At 50.1% G+C, this 16,142-nt stretch overlaps 6 protein-coding genes across 6 annotated transcripts; 3 read left to right on the top strand and 3 right to left on the bottom strand.

The window, feature by feature from the left end:
- Positions 1–2,979: 2,979 nt before the first annotated feature.
- ColSpa_11213 (cytochrome P450 monooxygenase gloP) lies at positions 2,980–4,088 on the bottom strand (the record flags this gene model as incomplete). Its single annotated transcript, XM_049277425.1, has 2 exons — positions 2,980–3,151; positions 3,217–4,088. The coding sequence occupies 2 exons, from the start codon at positions 4,086–4,088 to the stop codon at positions 2,980–2,982; spliced, it is 1,044 nt and encodes a 347-aa protein (XP_049133382.1).
- Positions 4,089–4,497: 409 nt separating this feature from the next.
- ColSpa_11212 (uncharacterized protein) lies at positions 4,498–4,752 on the bottom strand (the record flags this gene model as incomplete). The annotated part of the gene is made up of 1 exon (XM_049277424.1): positions 4,498–4,752. One exon carries the CDS (start codon positions 4,750–4,752, stop codon positions 4,498–4,500), a length of 255 nt encoding a protein of 84 aa, XP_049133381.1.
- An 809-nt stretch (positions 4,753–5,561) lies between these two features.
- Positions 5,562–6,620, bottom strand: ColSpa_11211 (uncharacterized protein; the record flags this gene model as incomplete). The annotated part of the gene is made up of 1 exon (XM_049277423.1): positions 5,562–6,620. One exon carries the CDS (start codon positions 6,618–6,620, stop codon positions 5,562–5,564), a length of 1,059 nt encoding a protein of 352 aa, XP_049133380.1.
- A 4,565-nt stretch (positions 6,621–11,185) lies between these two features.
- ColSpa_11210 (alpha-1,2 mannosyltransferase KTR1) lies at positions 11,186–12,746 on the top strand (the record flags this gene model as incomplete). The annotated part of the gene is given in 3 exon segments (XM_049277422.1): positions 11,186–11,560; positions 11,573–11,695; positions 11,760–12,746. The coding sequence occupies 3 exon segments, from the start codon at positions 11,186–11,188 to the stop codon at positions 12,744–12,746; spliced, it is 1,485 nt and encodes a 494-aa protein (XP_049133379.1).
- Positions 12,747–13,516: 770 nt separating this feature from the next.
- On the top strand, positions 13,517–14,110 carry ColSpa_11209 (uncharacterized protein; the record flags this gene model as incomplete). The annotated part of the gene is made up of 1 exon (XM_049277421.1): positions 13,517–14,110. One exon carries the CDS (start codon positions 13,517–13,519, stop codon positions 14,108–14,110), a length of 594 nt encoding a protein of 197 aa, XP_049133378.1.
- Positions 14,111–15,537: 1,427 nt separating this feature from the next.
- ColSpa_11208 (uncharacterized protein) lies at positions 15,538–16,128 on the top strand (the record flags this gene model as incomplete). Its single annotated transcript, XM_049277420.1, has 2 exons — positions 15,538–15,751; positions 15,779–16,128. The coding sequence occupies 2 exons, from the start codon at positions 15,538–15,540 to the stop codon at positions 16,126–16,128; spliced, it is 564 nt and encodes a 187-aa protein (XP_049133377.1).
- Between the last annotated feature and the right edge of the window lie 14 nt (positions 16,129–16,142).

Raw genomic sequence — 16,142 nt, 5'->3', positions numbered from 1 at the left:
GTGTTTGGTCTGGCAAGGACAAGGATATTACCGTGAAAACTCGGCCAACATCGGAAAACATAGACTTTGAGCTCAGGCACAAGGAACAAGTTATTCAGTCACTCTTACATTAGCACAGGGCGCGGAGTAATAACTTCAGTTGTCGGCAATTGTGTATGTTACATCGATGGCGTAATGAAGGCACCGACAGACCCGCGTGCGTGCAGCCACCCGGATCTATCTACCGAGTATTGCTCCTGCACGCAAAACCAGAACCTGGCAAAAGTCAGTCTGTGTTGAACTGGTTGCCAAGTTGCATTTATTCTATGCTCGGCGTCTTGCCAAATTTGCTGCAATCCTGCTCCCTGGTAGCTGTAGTCAGAGTTATTCCATGCAACACTTGTAGTAGGCTCTTGGGGACTGTATCGTAATAGATTACTGATGTTATGGATAGCAGAGTCTGAGCAGTGCGGCAGAAACCATTTAACATAATCCTGACTATTGTGTATGAGGATTGAACCACGATGGAACACTTCGTTCAGCTTCAAACAAGGCAACCTGCTTGAAAAGCTAGGGTCCGACGAAAAGACGTCTGTATCACTAAACCCACGATGCATCTGTTCCTTCAACTGCATGTGAGTAACTGATTCCGTAAATATGAATTCAATAATATCCAAAACCGGAGGTATTAACACCATCCCATCTGAAATGGTCGTTTCTCCTGATTTTCCCGACGACTGTCGGTCACTAAGGCGAGTCGGATACAATACGCAGCCGCCATCTTCATCAATCTTGATGGTTCAAGATAAAGATGACTTATCCCTAGATATGTTGATAGTGCGACACTATGTCGGAGATAAGCAAGGATATCAGAACTGGTGGAAAGCAACCCAGAAGAGGTTTATTAGAATGGATGCCGAGTGATAACCCCACCTTCTTACAACTTCACCCGAAGGTCCTTCGATGACTATGGGTAGTGATGAGCTCACCTTCACGCCCAAAACACTAAAACACCGCTGGTTTTATTGACCGTACTTCTGCTAAAACAGGACGACCGGAAGATGTGTATCGCAGCGTGAACGGCCATGTGGCAAACAGCTCCTCTACGCAGACCTAGTTTTCTTAATGGACCCTTTGGTCGGAAATCTTGTCTCCAAATATCACAGTTGAGTCAGTGAAGGGCCTGAAACATACGTGAGGTTTTTTGAGATCAATGGAAATCCTACCCGTCTTGAAAAGCGGTAGCATATCATTCATGCTGTCAAGGAATTTGCCTTAAATCTTTCATTGAATATACCTCGAACAGAGCGTGCCGACTTCCCCGATCAAAGATATTCCAAAACATCTGCGAAGTTGCATGTCCTAATATATATATATATATATATATGCTCTTGATATCCGGTTCTAGTTGCTAGCCTCAACCCATGTCTTCCCGCAAAGCTTTCGCATTCGCGTTGTCCGTCGAATTTATTGTCTCAAGACAAAGTATTTCGTCGGCGGTTGTTGGCTTGACTTGACACTAACTATCCAACCAGTTATGGTGTTATAGGAACAGCAGCTGGAAACATTACCAGGCACAAGCTTACCGACTCGCCTGGATGCTTGAGTAGAGGCTGTTTGTGCGCGGCTAGGTGAGCATCATTACTAAACACAGCACAACTCCATACTATGACAGTAACGTCCCATTTTCAAAGAGAGGCTCCGAGAGGAATCATCTTTGACTACTGCGAAGTCGTAGAGTTTCTGGTTCCAAAAAAGAATCCCTTCATGCGTGTACCGCTTGATCCCTTGCAAATTGCAAACTTCTTTGAATCCGTGATGGCTGGGAGCTCCAATCTCCAGTAACACTAGGGCTCCGCTGACTGGATCTTTCCTAATTTCTTGGCCTAATGTGCACGGGTAAGATTTTCACTGCGTGGATCTATACTCGAGAGGTAGGTACTAGATACTGCAATATCCATCAGACAAAATATTCGGTGGTCTTTAGACGATTACATATAAGGCCTCTTCCGCATTAGACCGAGCCGATGAGATGACATGGCGAAACTTCCCTTTGGTCGGGTATGAGAGGGGCCATGGCAGACATTGTAAGATGCCTTCAAGGACGGTTAATGCAGGAGTTTTGAAGATCCAGTGTAGGAACCTGTATACTGAAGTTTAAGATGGCTTTGAAAAGGTTGTTAAATTGATAATCGAGGTTAGTATATTTGAGATTCTTTGGCATGATCCCAATGGGTATTACGAATGACGGTGATCTGGAAAAACGTGCATCTGCTATCCGTGTTGGAAGGAGACTCAATCCGCACGAGCAACCCCATGCTTCCACGCTGCTAGCTGCTGAGCTGCTGAGCTGCTGGAGAGCTGCAAGATTGCATATCTGATTTGACGGTATTGTTAGCGGTCTGGCGGCAGCACCGCAGCTTCTTCGGGAGTCACTTTCTGATTAGAGGCAGGACGGGTTGGTACGGGAGGTATGATGGCAATTCTTTAAACAAAAAATCCATCGGGACAGCCTTCACCGATCTGGCGCGGCGATCCGTGATCATCAGCAAGTCTGATTCAGACGAGAGCACATCTTCTTGATTGATTGGCCCATGCTGTTCATCGATATGACAACGGTTGGCTTTGCTCGGCTCCAAGAGTTTGAAATGAGTTGGGACTTTGACAGTAGTGTTCCGGTTGAGGATGAGAAAACGACTTGATCATTGATAGACGGGGAAAACGGCATTTGGGGACTACTCGAAGAGATGATCTTTGCTCAACGCAAAAACAAACATTACCGACGTGCTTGGTTGGTATCAACACCAATTAGCCTGTCCTGCAGCGCCAAGATACAAGGATGTTTGTAACCAAGTTGGGTAGTGTTATGAGAATACCACAAGCCAAAAAACATTATCAAGCTGCATCATTATTGATGGCCATATTGTCTCCACCATGCCTAACCCTTTGATTCGTTGTTCTCATTTGAAAGACTCATTACCGGATCCCTTGTCCTCCTATCTACACTGTGCCTTTCCTACGCTTCAACTCAATCTTCGCACTCACTGGTGGTACAATCGTCACGCCGACCCACTGCGGCTTTGGTCGTTCGGATAGTGGCTTCAAGTCGTAGTTGAGGAACAAATTGGCTACTACCATTTTCAACTCGTGAGCGACGAAGAAGCGGCCCGGGCTGCAACGTGACGAGTCAGTTTGGGAGGCTTCAAAGCGAAAAGGTTCAAGAGAGAAGATTGTTACCATGCGTGTCGTCCATGCCCAAAGGGGAGATGACTGTCACTCGTTGTTACCATGCCGAGGTTCTTCAACCTCAGTCCCTCCTCCAAAGTCCTCTCCGACTGCGGTTTCGCCTCGTACTCTTCCCTTTGCCGACTTGTACGGAAGGCGTCGTACTCCCCTGCGTTGGGCGTGAGATCGTCGTCGTGGTGCAGGCCTTCCAGGTTGACGGTCAAGAAAGTGTTTTGTGGCAGGTACCAGCCCTCTTGTTCGTTTGTAATGCCCTCCTTGGCAACCACCTTGCGCTCCATCAGAGTACAGCTGAAGTTGCTCAGCCTCTGGCTCTCGCGGATGGCGCTGTCAAGGCGGTATAGTCGCGACAAGCCGTTCTTGGTCCAGCGACCACCCTCTTCCTTAAGCACCCGCTCTGCCTCTTCCCTGATGCCTTGGATATACCCCTTGGCAGGATCAGAACTCAGTAAATCAAGAACAATGCCATGGCCGGTGATCACAGTCGTGTGGATTGCCGCAAACTGAATAGGTAAGAGTCGTTTTGAGATGACGTAGGGGTCGAGCTCGAAGTAATTCTTCTCGGCTTTGGCCATGCGGACGTCCCATGTAACGAAGTCTTCAGGTGCAGTCCAGCTGTCGTAAGCCGGATCTCCCGCCTCTTTCTTCGCCAGATCATCAAGGCGCTTCCTGATGACGGGTAAGCTATGTTTGGCTGCCTTGCGCCACAGCCACCAGTTTGGCAGTGTGATGAGGCGTCCGAAAATGGGGAGCATAATCTGCGGCACCATATGCAGGGCGAAGCAGTTGAGGATGACCTGGTCGACGAATGAAACCATTGCCTTGCAGAATTCCTTGTTTCGGCAGATGCCCTCGCCGACAAGCATGCGGTTGGTAACCGGTGGCACGATGGTCAGCCATGCGTCCCAAAGACTTAACGTCTTCCAGTTCTCGGTGTCGGTGCCAAACGCTTCGTCCACGGCCACGGAGACTTCCTCCTCAATCCCTGGGACCAAGGAGCTAAGATGGCGGGCAAGGCTCTTATGGATCACCCGGGTATGCCAGACGTCATCGGCGTAGACCTTGCCCAGGAAGTTGTAATCGCTGTACAGCACATCGTTGTGGGCTTCGTGCGCGGAGACAACGGAGTCCGGGTACTCGAGCAGCCACTTCGTGAGGGATCGCGGGATGATGATGTCGGGTGCTCGACTTGCGGCAGCGGGAACGATGAATGCGCGGTCCTGCTTGTTGTACTACATTGTCGCAATGCAAGTTAACATTGAGCCATGGTGTGTATCAATGGCGGGGTATTGCGCGAACCTTGTGGTAGCCCTCGATTACCCAGTCGCGGTAGCGAAAGATGTAATAGTAAAAGTTCTTGATACGGGCGAGAGTGCCCTTTCCATAGCCGACGACGGGGATGTTTTCCGGATATGTCGGCTTTGAGATGTGGTCGAGGACGAGCAGGCCGACAAACACAAAGAAAAGCGAGCCAAAGACGCGCCCAGGCGTCAGTGACTCGGTGATTTGGGCGTGGAGGCTACCAGCCATTGTCACGAGCGGCAGTAAGAAAATGCGATGCAGACAGAGGCAATCCGGGACTTCTAGCTACTGGTCTCAAGCATCCTCGTCGCTGGGATGCGGAGCAGGGCGCGCGGGTTAGTCTTAAAGGGGAGATCAAGTTGCATTGTGGAAGTTCGGAGCATTCCAAGACACCGATCGGGAGTCGATAGATGGTTACGCTGGTCTGGGGCTCTGGGTCATGACGCACTAGCTTGCATGGCGTCTGGGCTAAGTTTGTTCCTCACTGCCAAAACTGTTTGCATCCTGCAATTTACCTTAAATAAGAGGCACTTGCCCACCTACTTTGCCGCCCCCTAGGGAACCCCTCGACGTGAAGGGTGGGATGTTGGCTTTGTGTCTAAGCTGTTGATTGGTAGCGAGTTTGCCCAAACGAGGCACGCTGTGACCTGTTTCAGGTACGTGCCGTCTCACTGGAGTTCTCGACTCCATGCTGACCTAACTGATTCACATATATCTCCCATGCAATACTGTTAGTGCAGGAGCATGCCTAGGGGATGGATTTGCAGGGTATCACTTCTTGTGTGTCGAGCCTTTCTGAAAATAGCTAGATCCATCGGGGTGGTCCCCACCACCACAATCACCATTGTTCAAGCACTCAATGGCCAGCTTGAGTTGCAAGATGTGTTTGCACCACCTTGTTGAGCTTTCGCAAGATACGAAGAACTGACCACCCTCTCACAGAGCGCAAACTTTTTCTTTTCTTTTTTCAAATGAATGGAATTAGTTCAAGCGCGGTGAAGACTGACTTGGCTGGTAATGAAGGACCAGCATTCCCCTCACCTCAGCGTCAGCTTTCCAACCCTTCCGCTCGATCCGGAGGCCCAGCAAATCCCGCCTGAGATACACTCGACGCTGTCAAATGAGCCCGTATCGAATGTTTTCCATGTCCTGCCGTCGTCGACCGTGATGTCGGAGCCGGAAGGACCCACAGCGACGGCCACTCCGCACAATCCCGGAACCCATGATGCCCCTGACCGATAACCGCCAGGAAACACCTCCGACGCCGTCCACGTCTCTCCGCCATCCTGGGACCATGCTGACGTGTAAGCGGAGCCATTCACGACGTTGAAGTCACCTCCGGTCGCAATGCCTTGCAACCCGTTCTTGAATCGTACGGAGAAAACCCCGGCCGACGCACCACCGGCGATTGCGCTGCCTGATGCATCCCAGTGATATCCATCAGGACTCCGGAGGACTCTGCCAGGATCAATGCCACCAGACGCCAGATACCATCGTCCCGCTGCCGTGGAAATGCAAGTCCCACTGGCAGCGAAACCAAACTCGCCTTCCACCGCAGGCGCCATGCCGCTGGGGTCAACGATATTCCACGACTCACCCCCGTCAACCGTTTCGATCAGCCGAAATTTGCCGTCAACGGGGTCACTGACCGCAATGCCCCTTTCATCGTCCTCGAAGTCGACGCAATTGTAAAAGGCAGCAGCCTCAGTGTTGGCGAAAGTCTGCGTCCATGACTTGCCGCCGTTGGTGGTGATGTAGATGCGCGAATCTGCCCCTTCGCCAATGGATAAGATGATGGCTTTGTCTGCAGAAAATGCCTGGACGTCGCGGAACTGCAGTTCGGCGTCGCCGCCAGTGAGTTCAGGGCCGACTGATTCCCAAGAGGCGCCGCCGTCGATGGTGCGCAGGACAGTGCCTCCTGTTCCAGAGACCCACGCAATCGTGTTCGAAACCGGTGACAGACCTCTGAATTGCTGTTGACTCCCAGTTGGCAAGATATCCCAGCTCAGAGTCAGGTTTCGAGATGCGATGAGGTTTCTCGTTGTGACAGGCGAGGCACAGGCAAGTGCTGCCAGACCGAGAAGATGAACCAACATGGCGGCGGAGTGCGTGGAACTACCCGGGGACCCAAGAGCGATGAGAATTTCAGATGTTAAGGTGAAGAGGGTTGATGCTTAAAACTTATCCCTCATCGCGCGAGGCGGGGCTGCGAGAGACCAGCCCCCCATTTTGCAGATAAACAGGTCGGCATCCATTCTGCAGATCATCATCGACCTTCCCATTCGGGTCATCTATCTGGAGACAATTTCGGGTCCGGCTCCACCTCTACCTTGGTCCTGGGCCCGAGATACTGGTGTCGGCGGTCTCTTCTTGTCCTCGCTCGACAATGACCAACAAACCTATCTAGATGTTGATTGAGTTACTGCTGATTTTCAGAGCGAATAATACAAATGCGAAATGACTGGAGCGCTTGCAGCCTCTTCAACAGAGTGACCTGCAAGGGTTCAGTTTGAGGCTCTTCTGGGCATTATCGCCGAACTAAACATGGACAATTGTCTCATAGCTTGCATTTGTATCGATGATGACTTGCGATGAGGATCCTCACTATCTTTAGATTCTCATGAAATAGACAATACAGTGCCCACCACAACTCAAACAAGAACGCCGTGGAGGCGAGGCCCCGATTCAGCACAAAGCTGTCGGCGGCAACGCGCCCGCGCAGCCCGAAGGTCAGAATTAGATTTCTTTCTGTCATCACGTAGCTCTTTCAATTACATACTAGGCTATGAGAAACGTTCTGAGAGCCCTCCCTAGGAGTCTTACTGCACTTGAGTCCAAAATCTTTAGCTCTCTTGTGACTGTGTCAGCGAGGAAATTGTCCAACCTTCTCGCTCTGGCACGACAGACAAGTCTAGTGCTGCTCAGCTTTGAAAAATCCGCTCTCATTACATGATATCTCTTTAACCCCTGTCCATTTGTGTCATTATAACTCTGCCAATTTAATTGACAATTATGCATTAAATCGTTGAACCAGTTCATAAGGTGTGGCCAATTGCCTCTTTGATTTCGTATTGCGAATACTCCATGTTTACTAGAATTCAAAGACACCCTTTTGCCTGGACTGTTCAGTACTGAACGCCTCCGTCGTGTGTTTATCCTTTACGTGCCCTTCCCTATTGTTGATTGTCGAGACACTCGCATCATACGACCAGTCACGCACTGCGGGGCACAAAACAGACGTTCAACTTTCTCAATGTGACTCGCAAAATAACCTGAGTCCATAACAGGCAGGTCAGCAAGTCACATCCTACGGCACAGCAGAGCGGCGCACCAATCCCAGCATTGCTTTACTTGCAAGCGACAGCCAACCATGCAGCAATAAAGACATAGCGCTGCTAACCTACCCTGCTCCTTGAGGAGTTTGACTTAGGCAACCAACTGTTATCACACATGATCAAATGGAATATGTCTGCCCGGAGGCGGGGCCGAACTTGGTCAAAAAGGTATATAAGGGAGATTGTGTCCAGCATGAGGTTTGGTGCACGTTACATTCTTTCGACCACGCTGGATGAGAGATTCAACATGGCACCCTCCTACCTCGATTCTTCTAGTGAGGTTATTCTTTCTGACCCAAGTTTTGAGACCATCACCACTTTAGCCTACTCTGCTGGACTGCCAACCAATCCTCGGAACAAAGACGCAAAAGCCTGGTCGGCATGCTATCTTCTTCAATACGGCATCGAGCGGCTCCGTGCCGCCGCTCAAGACTTCTCTTGGCCAAAGGTTGCGCATGAGATGGAAGAAGAAAATCAAGTGCAGTTGATAGCCCAAAAGATCGAGGCACACATGATCGCCGCCTTCTCAGATGCTGCTCTAGACCCCAGTCGGCGATTCATAGTACGCCTTGCGTTCAAGAAGGAAGGAGAACTCCGAATAATGGCTGGCCCGCGACCTGTCAATCTGTCTATTCCCATGTACCCTTTTTCCCTCTACAAATCCAGAGATGAAACAGTCCCGGTAATGACGGTTTACGTGGATCCCAAACCCACAAGCCCCTCGCCTTTTACGAAGCATAAGACGACGCATCGCCAACCGTATAGTGTAGCCTGGGCACGAGTCGGACTTGATGAAACAACATCACCAGCTGAATTTGATGTCCTCTTGCATAATTATGACGGACAGGTCATGGGAGCAGCTTTCAGGACCGCTTACTTCTGGCGGGATGGTGGATGGGTCACTCCAAGCAGGGAAAGCGGATGCAAGATTGGGGTATCGCGAAGATGGGCCGTGGAAAACGCAAGCGTTAGAGAGGCAGTCATTTTGGCTTCTGGATTGGAAGAAGGAGAGATTATTTGGCTAAGCTCTGCGGTCGGCGGTTTTAATCAAGGTCTTGTGAGGCTGGTTTCGAAGTGACAGTCCCTCGCAACGTTCCTTCCAGCTTCGAAACATGAAAGACGAAGGACTCTGGATGAAGATCCACTGTCTTGATAATTAACTGATGTATCTTTGACACCAAATTCATAATTTCAAAGGAACTGACTCTGTTACACCCGATGAAGATAGTCCAGTGATCCGTAAATACTGCCTGCTAATTCCGAAAACCACACATATTGCTCAGGCTCCCTGTGTCAGCTCTACAGTGAGAAAAATGCTGGCCACTCATTAAGAATTGATCTTTCTGTTGTCTATCAACTTTTCGTGGCGAAAACAGCATAAAAGATGTATCATATACATGAAGCAACCTCGTAACTGTAAGGTTGAAGAGACGCTAGGAGAGTCCAAGAATTTCAGCGGTAGGATGTAGACCTCCTACATCATCCAGCGAGTGAGTGCTCTGTTCTCGAACAATCTATGTTGTAACTAATAACCGGAAGCACTTTGCTTGCCCTCAGGGATACCATTGCCAATAAAACCAGCCTAGCATTACTATAGACTATGATCCTTTATTGCACATTGGGAGCTATTGGACCCATTTTTCCTGTCATGAAGCGGTCTTGCAGCTGGCTTGGCATACTTTCGGTCACTGCGCCCTAAAACGACATGCATTTGACATTTCCCCGCAGCCAATAGCGGTCGGTGTTTGAGTTGACCGCTGCATCACAAGGATTTCGTCTTGCATAGATAAGTTGCGTCAAGTCACTTCACGAAATATGAGCTCGTGTGTTCCAACCTACAACATACCACGTCCAAATATCAATCAAGCCTCCGAAGCTCGCCTCTCTGGCTGTCAAAGTTGTCAATATGGAAACGCCAAACAGTGTCACATCAAAAACCATCAGGATCAGGGGCCACCGTGCCGGTGACATGGGCTACATCACCTATCGACATGCGGCGATCTACTCAAAGGATTTTGGCTACAATGAGCGTTTTGAAGCACTTGTTTGCAGAATTACATCGGACTTTCTTTGCAACTACGACCCTGCCATGGAACGGTGCTGGATTGCCGAGAGAGACGGAGAGTTCCTAGGGTGCATCATGCTTGTCAAAGAGCCGGAAGCACCAATCAAGGCAAGACTGCGATGCTTTTTAGTGGAGGAGGCTGCGCGGGGATCTGGTTTGGGATCGAGTTTGATGAAGCTCTGTATCGGCATGGCTAAGGAAGTAGGATATGAGCGAATTGTGTTGTCGACCAGCAATTTATTGGTCTCTGCGCGACGATTGTACACTACATTTGGATTCGAGTTGAAGGTTACCAGGGAACATGAAGATTGGGGCACGAAGGAGGTAGGAGAAACGTGGGAGATGAAATTGTAAGGGGACTCGACTGTCAGTTTTGTATTGATATTCTGCGCCATATTGAGGTGCAATTTTTCAAAACAAGCTGACTGAAGCCGGAATAGTGGTCACTGTCTCTTGAGTATTCTTACAATAGTATGCCATCTATGGAACAAAGCCTCTTGTTTCACTTCAACAGAACGACGATCAAGAATCTGGACAGTAATCCGCCTTGGTCTAACAAAGATAACAGCTTGAATCCGCGTATCAATGCTCTAAAGATGAAACCTTCAAATGGCTTAGTAGATATCACATAACATCTATATTGATGATAAGGCCCTTTGTGATATAAAACTGCGTTTCTCGGAAAACCTCGTTCATTTTCTTTGGGCTTGCGCATTTGTCTCATGAATACTTTTCTGCTTGAGACGACACTTGCATCTACGTCCACCCCTGAAAAGTTGAATGTGAGACGATTGTCTGCTTGATGTGATGACATGTAATGTCACCAAAGGATCTTCGTTATGTGACGCCTGTGGCCTTCAGATTCTGCTCTCTGCTCCCAAGGGCCTTACCGGGCCTCACCTAGACGCCTGAGGCGCACATCCCTCGTGGAAGCCTCTGGATCATCAAGTCACGTGTGCTGAAGGGTGCAACAAGTCGTTCCTGCCTCCAAAATCATGGACATGTTAAGCGAGACGCTAGCCTTGTCTTGGATTGGGTGGTTGGCTTCCCTCTCCCATCAACGCCGCTGCCATCCAAACAACTTCTGACCAAGCCTTCTGCACAACAATCTTGCAAAACAAACCAGATCTTGCATCGCCCGAAAAAACTCTCCTCATATCTTTTGTACGCGGACACTTGATCATTTCCTACTTTCTTTTGCGACTTCTTCACATTCGCACTGTCACCCTGCCGATCTCCATCCCCAATGCCATCGGACAAGATGGCGGAACGCAACATGTCCTTCTCGCCATTTTGGTATTCCTTCTTCATCACGGTCCTGTTAGTCCTTCTCCAGATTCCATCGGCTTCTTCGGGGCCACTCTACTTTCGCGATCCTTCACCAAGAGCTGCCTTTGTCGCGCTTGTGTCCGAGACCCAGCTGGGCCAGATGGTTGCCTCGGTCGCACAGCTCGAGAAGCGATTCAACAGCAAGTACCGTTACGACTGGGTGCTCTTCAGCTTTGAGGAGCTTAGCGAAGACTTCAAGGATGCTGCTTCCAATGCCACTGCCGGAACTGTCACCTACGACTTGATCCCTCAGCAACACTGGTCTAACCCCCGGTCGGTTAACAATGGCTGCTTTGAGGCTGGTACTGTGCGCACTTAGGGGGTGAACGCCGACACAGCCCAGATCCGAGCTTCGCAGCACAAGCTTCGCTGGTCCGCTGGTCTCTTTGCACAAGAGAAGCGTCTCCAGACTTATGACTGGTTCTGGATGGTTGAGCCTGGTGTGAGTTGGCGTTGGAATCCTGCTTGTCTTGGTTTGTAAGGGCTGACACCAGCGGTCTCTCCAGACACAGTTCATGTGCGATATCAACGTCGATGTGTTCCGCGTAATGAGAGATCATGGCATTGCGTACGGCACCAACGAGATATCTTCCCAGAATGATGAGAATGCGAGGCTGCTATGGCAGAGCACCAAGTCGTTCGTAGACAAGCACCCCGAACTAGTTCGAGCTGACGCCGACATCACGTGGATTGTGAGCGACAGCGGCAACTTGAGCAAGCCCAACTTTTCTTCTCATCATTACGTTGATGAAGGGGACGAGGTACAAGTCGATCAAGACTCTCAATCGGAAGTCAAAGCCTGTAGAGTCAGCGGACCAGATATTGAGGCCGGCGTACGTCCCGGTGTTTCCTATGAGGCTGATCCTGAGCAGTGCGACCCCGACCTGGTGGCCAATGCCTATGATACCCAGCTTTCTTCTACCTACTGCCAGTACAACGCAGAAGCAGACACCGTCATTGAGATTGGCAACCTCAACCACTTCCGTAGTCTTCAGCATACTTCCTACTTCGAATACCTCGACAACGCCGGCGACTTCCACTACGGCAACACCGGTGACGTTGGTGTCCACTCTCTGAGTGCCAGCATGTTCCTACCCCGCGACAAAGTCTGGCTTCTTGACGACATGATCTGCGAAATGTGCGGCTCTCACAGCTGCCTTCCCTTGCCGCGTTCGACCTCTCAAATGAATGCTGTCGGAGACTCAACCTACCTGGCTGACATTTTCGGCAGTTCCTGGTTCCAGCCGTGCGAGGGTAGCCATCTTTCCATCCTTCACCGCATCTGGGCGAACATAGCCTCTGGAGTCGTTCGACAGAATGGCTTCCCCGCAGCACAAACCGGCCACACCGCCCTCGACGAGCGCAACTTCAAGATATACAAGCCAGAACGGTACCCCGTGGATGTCAAGCAGGGATGGTACTCGCTAGAGGATACCTGGGGCTCGTGGGCTATCGATCGAGGCAAGTGGTTCCTAGCTGTCTTGGGATGGTAAGCTGTCCTCCAGGTTGGCGTCGAGCATCCGGCGGGTAATCATGAGATCTGGGAAATCACAAAGATTACGTCTCCAAGAAAGTCATGAAGGAGGGCTTCCGAACTTAGGATTTGGTTTGTTTCGCTTTACTATTTGACCTACAGAGCTCCTACTAGCACTGCATAGTCATCAATCGATAGAAATTGATGATTCATAATACCTATGGAATCCGTATCAACATGCTTTCACAGTCCAGTTGCGTTTTTCAACCCTCGTAGTTGGCGCCAACTTTGAGTAATAGTGGAAAATTTGGATGGGATCGACGCTGTAGGCATTCCAAGATCCACACAGGACAAGAGACAAAAGCTCCATAGTCTGGGTGCTCGAGGTAACAAGTTGAGAAAGGTAAAGCATTCAGGATGTGTCACGTATTGGCAGTCTGCCTGGGTCAAGTTTGGCATGCACGTAATCGCAAGGGCTCTTCGATGTGGTTACTGAAGTCAATCCTATGTTTGTCTTGTCTTTTGCTTTGAAGTTCCCTCTGACCAGATTGAGAGACGAGAACCAAGGATATTGTGCAGTCGACCCGCTCAGAACGAAGCATGCTGGAAAATCCATGTTTTGAGGCAATAATCCCACCATCATATCAAGGGGCCTGAATGGTGTCTGCAGCAATGCAATCTTGCATAACTAGCCAGAATGACTGAGGTGTTGTCTCTGTGTCCTATTTAAATAGACCATTCGGCTTCTCGATCAGCCCATGAGCTACGCTTCGGCAACGCTTCTCAAATATGGTCTTTCATTTTGATCCCCTCCTCCTCCGCCTCTTCAACAGCAAGATCCATCAATACCACGTCCCCAACATGCTCCGTGACTTCGCTATCGTTGTCTCGAAGCTCAATGCGTTTGATCTGTTGTTGATCGTCCAGGTCAATGATGTAGACATCGTGTTTCTTGAAGAACCGAGGAGTTTTGTTGCAGTAGCCGAAATCTCCGGCCCCCGTTGTCCGGAATCGAGCGACATGGCAAGTGACTCGTCCTCGGTCGACAAGCAGGAGCCGGTGGGCTGTGTGTTGGTCGCATTGTCTCTCGTGCTTAAACCAGTCGATGATAGAGTCAGTATCGACGCAGATATCGCTTGGATTCTCCAGCCTGTCGATAAGCCTCGCGTTTGGACTCAAGTGCGGTTTTACACCACCCCAGTCCTCATTGTCGAAGCACCGAAAGAAGTGACGAATCTTGCTATCAATGGCCCGTCGCAAAGGGCGATCCGGAACCTCACCATTGACTTCAGCAGCGAAGATGTTGAGAGCGTCGTGGCCGCAGAAGTTCATCTTATCGTGATGCTGAAAGAGGAAAGTCAGCATAGCTTCCATGAAGAATAGCGAGGATATAACACAGTTGTGGACTTGTTGGTGTCGAGCAGATAAGTTGTGTTTGATATGTTAGGGTCCAGCTCGTCCACTACGATATTGTCTGACCTCTGTTTTCTGTACCAAGGAGGAAATGTGGAGGGTTAAACGACTTCAATACCCAAGAGAAAAGATGCCTTCAACAAGTGAATCAGAAAGCATGTTCAGACAGCATCAAGTGAATGTTTAGGATAATGGTGAACCGCAATGTTCCTGCGGCGGGTTTATATTGTTTCACTTTTCCTCAGCAACCCTAAACCCAAGTTTGACATATCTCTCTCACTCCTTGTTCAAGTATTGAAGTATTCTTTACTCGAGTCACTGATTTCAGCTGAACGCGCTTCTTACCCGAGGTTTCCGTAGTGAGCAGCTGGCCCTCGTTCCGTTAGACCATCCACTTGAGGCCGTTGTCGAGGTCAAAGACAAAGACATCCCGATCTTTGGCAATATTGCCGTTGCTGAAATTATGGTCGTCTATGTAGGATAATCCGGGAGGCTCTTCATCGTCTTTTTCACTATAACCGCAGAGAAACTTGTAATCCTGTCCGCGTACAAGGTGACTCTGCCTCGACCAGTTACGACAATGGTATCCAGGGGGTTCATAGAAAGTTCCTTTCAGTTTGTATACAATCGCGGCTTTCTTCTTGTCACCGGGAATCGAACATGTTGCAAATGACTTGTGGTCCTGGTGCAAGGAATTTGCAAAACGACAGTGAAGCGCCAATATTGCTTAGAAAGATTTTTGACCAAGCGGGTGCCTTGGGTCCTCGTCTTCCGATGATGTAGGGAGGGGTCACCTGGGTGAGTAGGATGCAACACCACAGAAAGTAGATGTTGGATATCTGCTGAAAGAAAACAGATTTACCAATATTCCAAAAGCCTTTCAATTTCAATTTGGTGGGATTTGCATGGGAGGAAAGTCGAATGCGTTGGGGTGATCAGAATAGGTAGACATTGCTGTTGGTGCTCACGCTGGAAGAACCTTGGCTGGCCTTCTTTCAGCGGCGGTCAATCCGAACAGGTCCACTGCACGCTCCCCGACCGCAATCGACAGCGGATGCAGGGGGCCCCACTTCCGGCTGGGCTTACCGCGACGGGTAAAGTGAGAGACACGGCAGATGGTCTACCTACGTGTATGTACCCCCCCCCCACCTTCATCTGTGGGGGAGGTTGAGTTCACCTCAACAGACTAGGTACCGTACGAACTGGAGCTCCCAGACAGTGGCTTGGGTGGCTTGATCCGGGCGTCATGACGCTCTCAGGTCAGGGAGAGGCGCTCGATCCTCTCTGCGCTCTCAGTCTCTTTAGCTCAACCTTTGAGGGGCCTTTATCACGGACCAAAGCCGCCGGCTGGGTTTCAAAGCGTCTTTCAACTACATTCCAATTTCATTTATTTCACGATGCCGAATCAGATATCCAAGCAGTGGTACAAGGATGACTACCTTATCTCCACCGACCGGTCGCTCCTCGACCTCAAGGCCATCAACGATGCGTTTGACTCGGAGTTGTTGTGGTGGACAAGGCGGGTGTCGGAGGACGCTCTGCGTAGGATGATTGACAACTCGCTGTGTCTTGGTATCTACAAGCTCCCCGCGTCTACCGCCGATATTGCAGGTACGTCGCCCCCTCTCTTTGATGCAGTCTACTTCCAACCGTTGCTAGGCAAAAAGGGACCCGAGCTCGTGGGCCTCGCCCGAATCGTCACGGATTACGTCACCATCGGCTACCTTGCAGACATCTACGTGCTGCCGTCACATCAGGGCAAAGGCCTAGCGCCGTGGCTGATGGAGTGTTTGAACGAGATCTTGGATGAGTGGCCGGACCTGAGACGCTTCTTACTCCTGACCTCGTCACCGCAGGCGAGCAAGCTGTACGAGCAGGCGTTGGGGACGTTTGAGTGGGGCCAGTCGCACTCTGGAAAGCTGTATCTGCTCGAGAAGAGGGGGTCATCGATGCCCGAGGGCCCGGCTGACACGGACGACGATGAGTGAGCTTGGTTTTGGGA

Source organism: Colletotrichum spaethianum (genome assembly GCF_022836535.1).
Source record: "Colletotrichum spaethianum MAFF 239500 DNA, contig43, whole genome shotgun sequence".
In the NCBI taxonomy this organism is placed as follows: domain Eukaryota; kingdom Fungi; phylum Ascomycota; class Sordariomycetes; order Glomerellales; family Glomerellaceae; genus Colletotrichum; species Colletotrichum spaethianum.
This window is presented reverse-complemented; position numbering and strand designations above follow the sequence as displayed.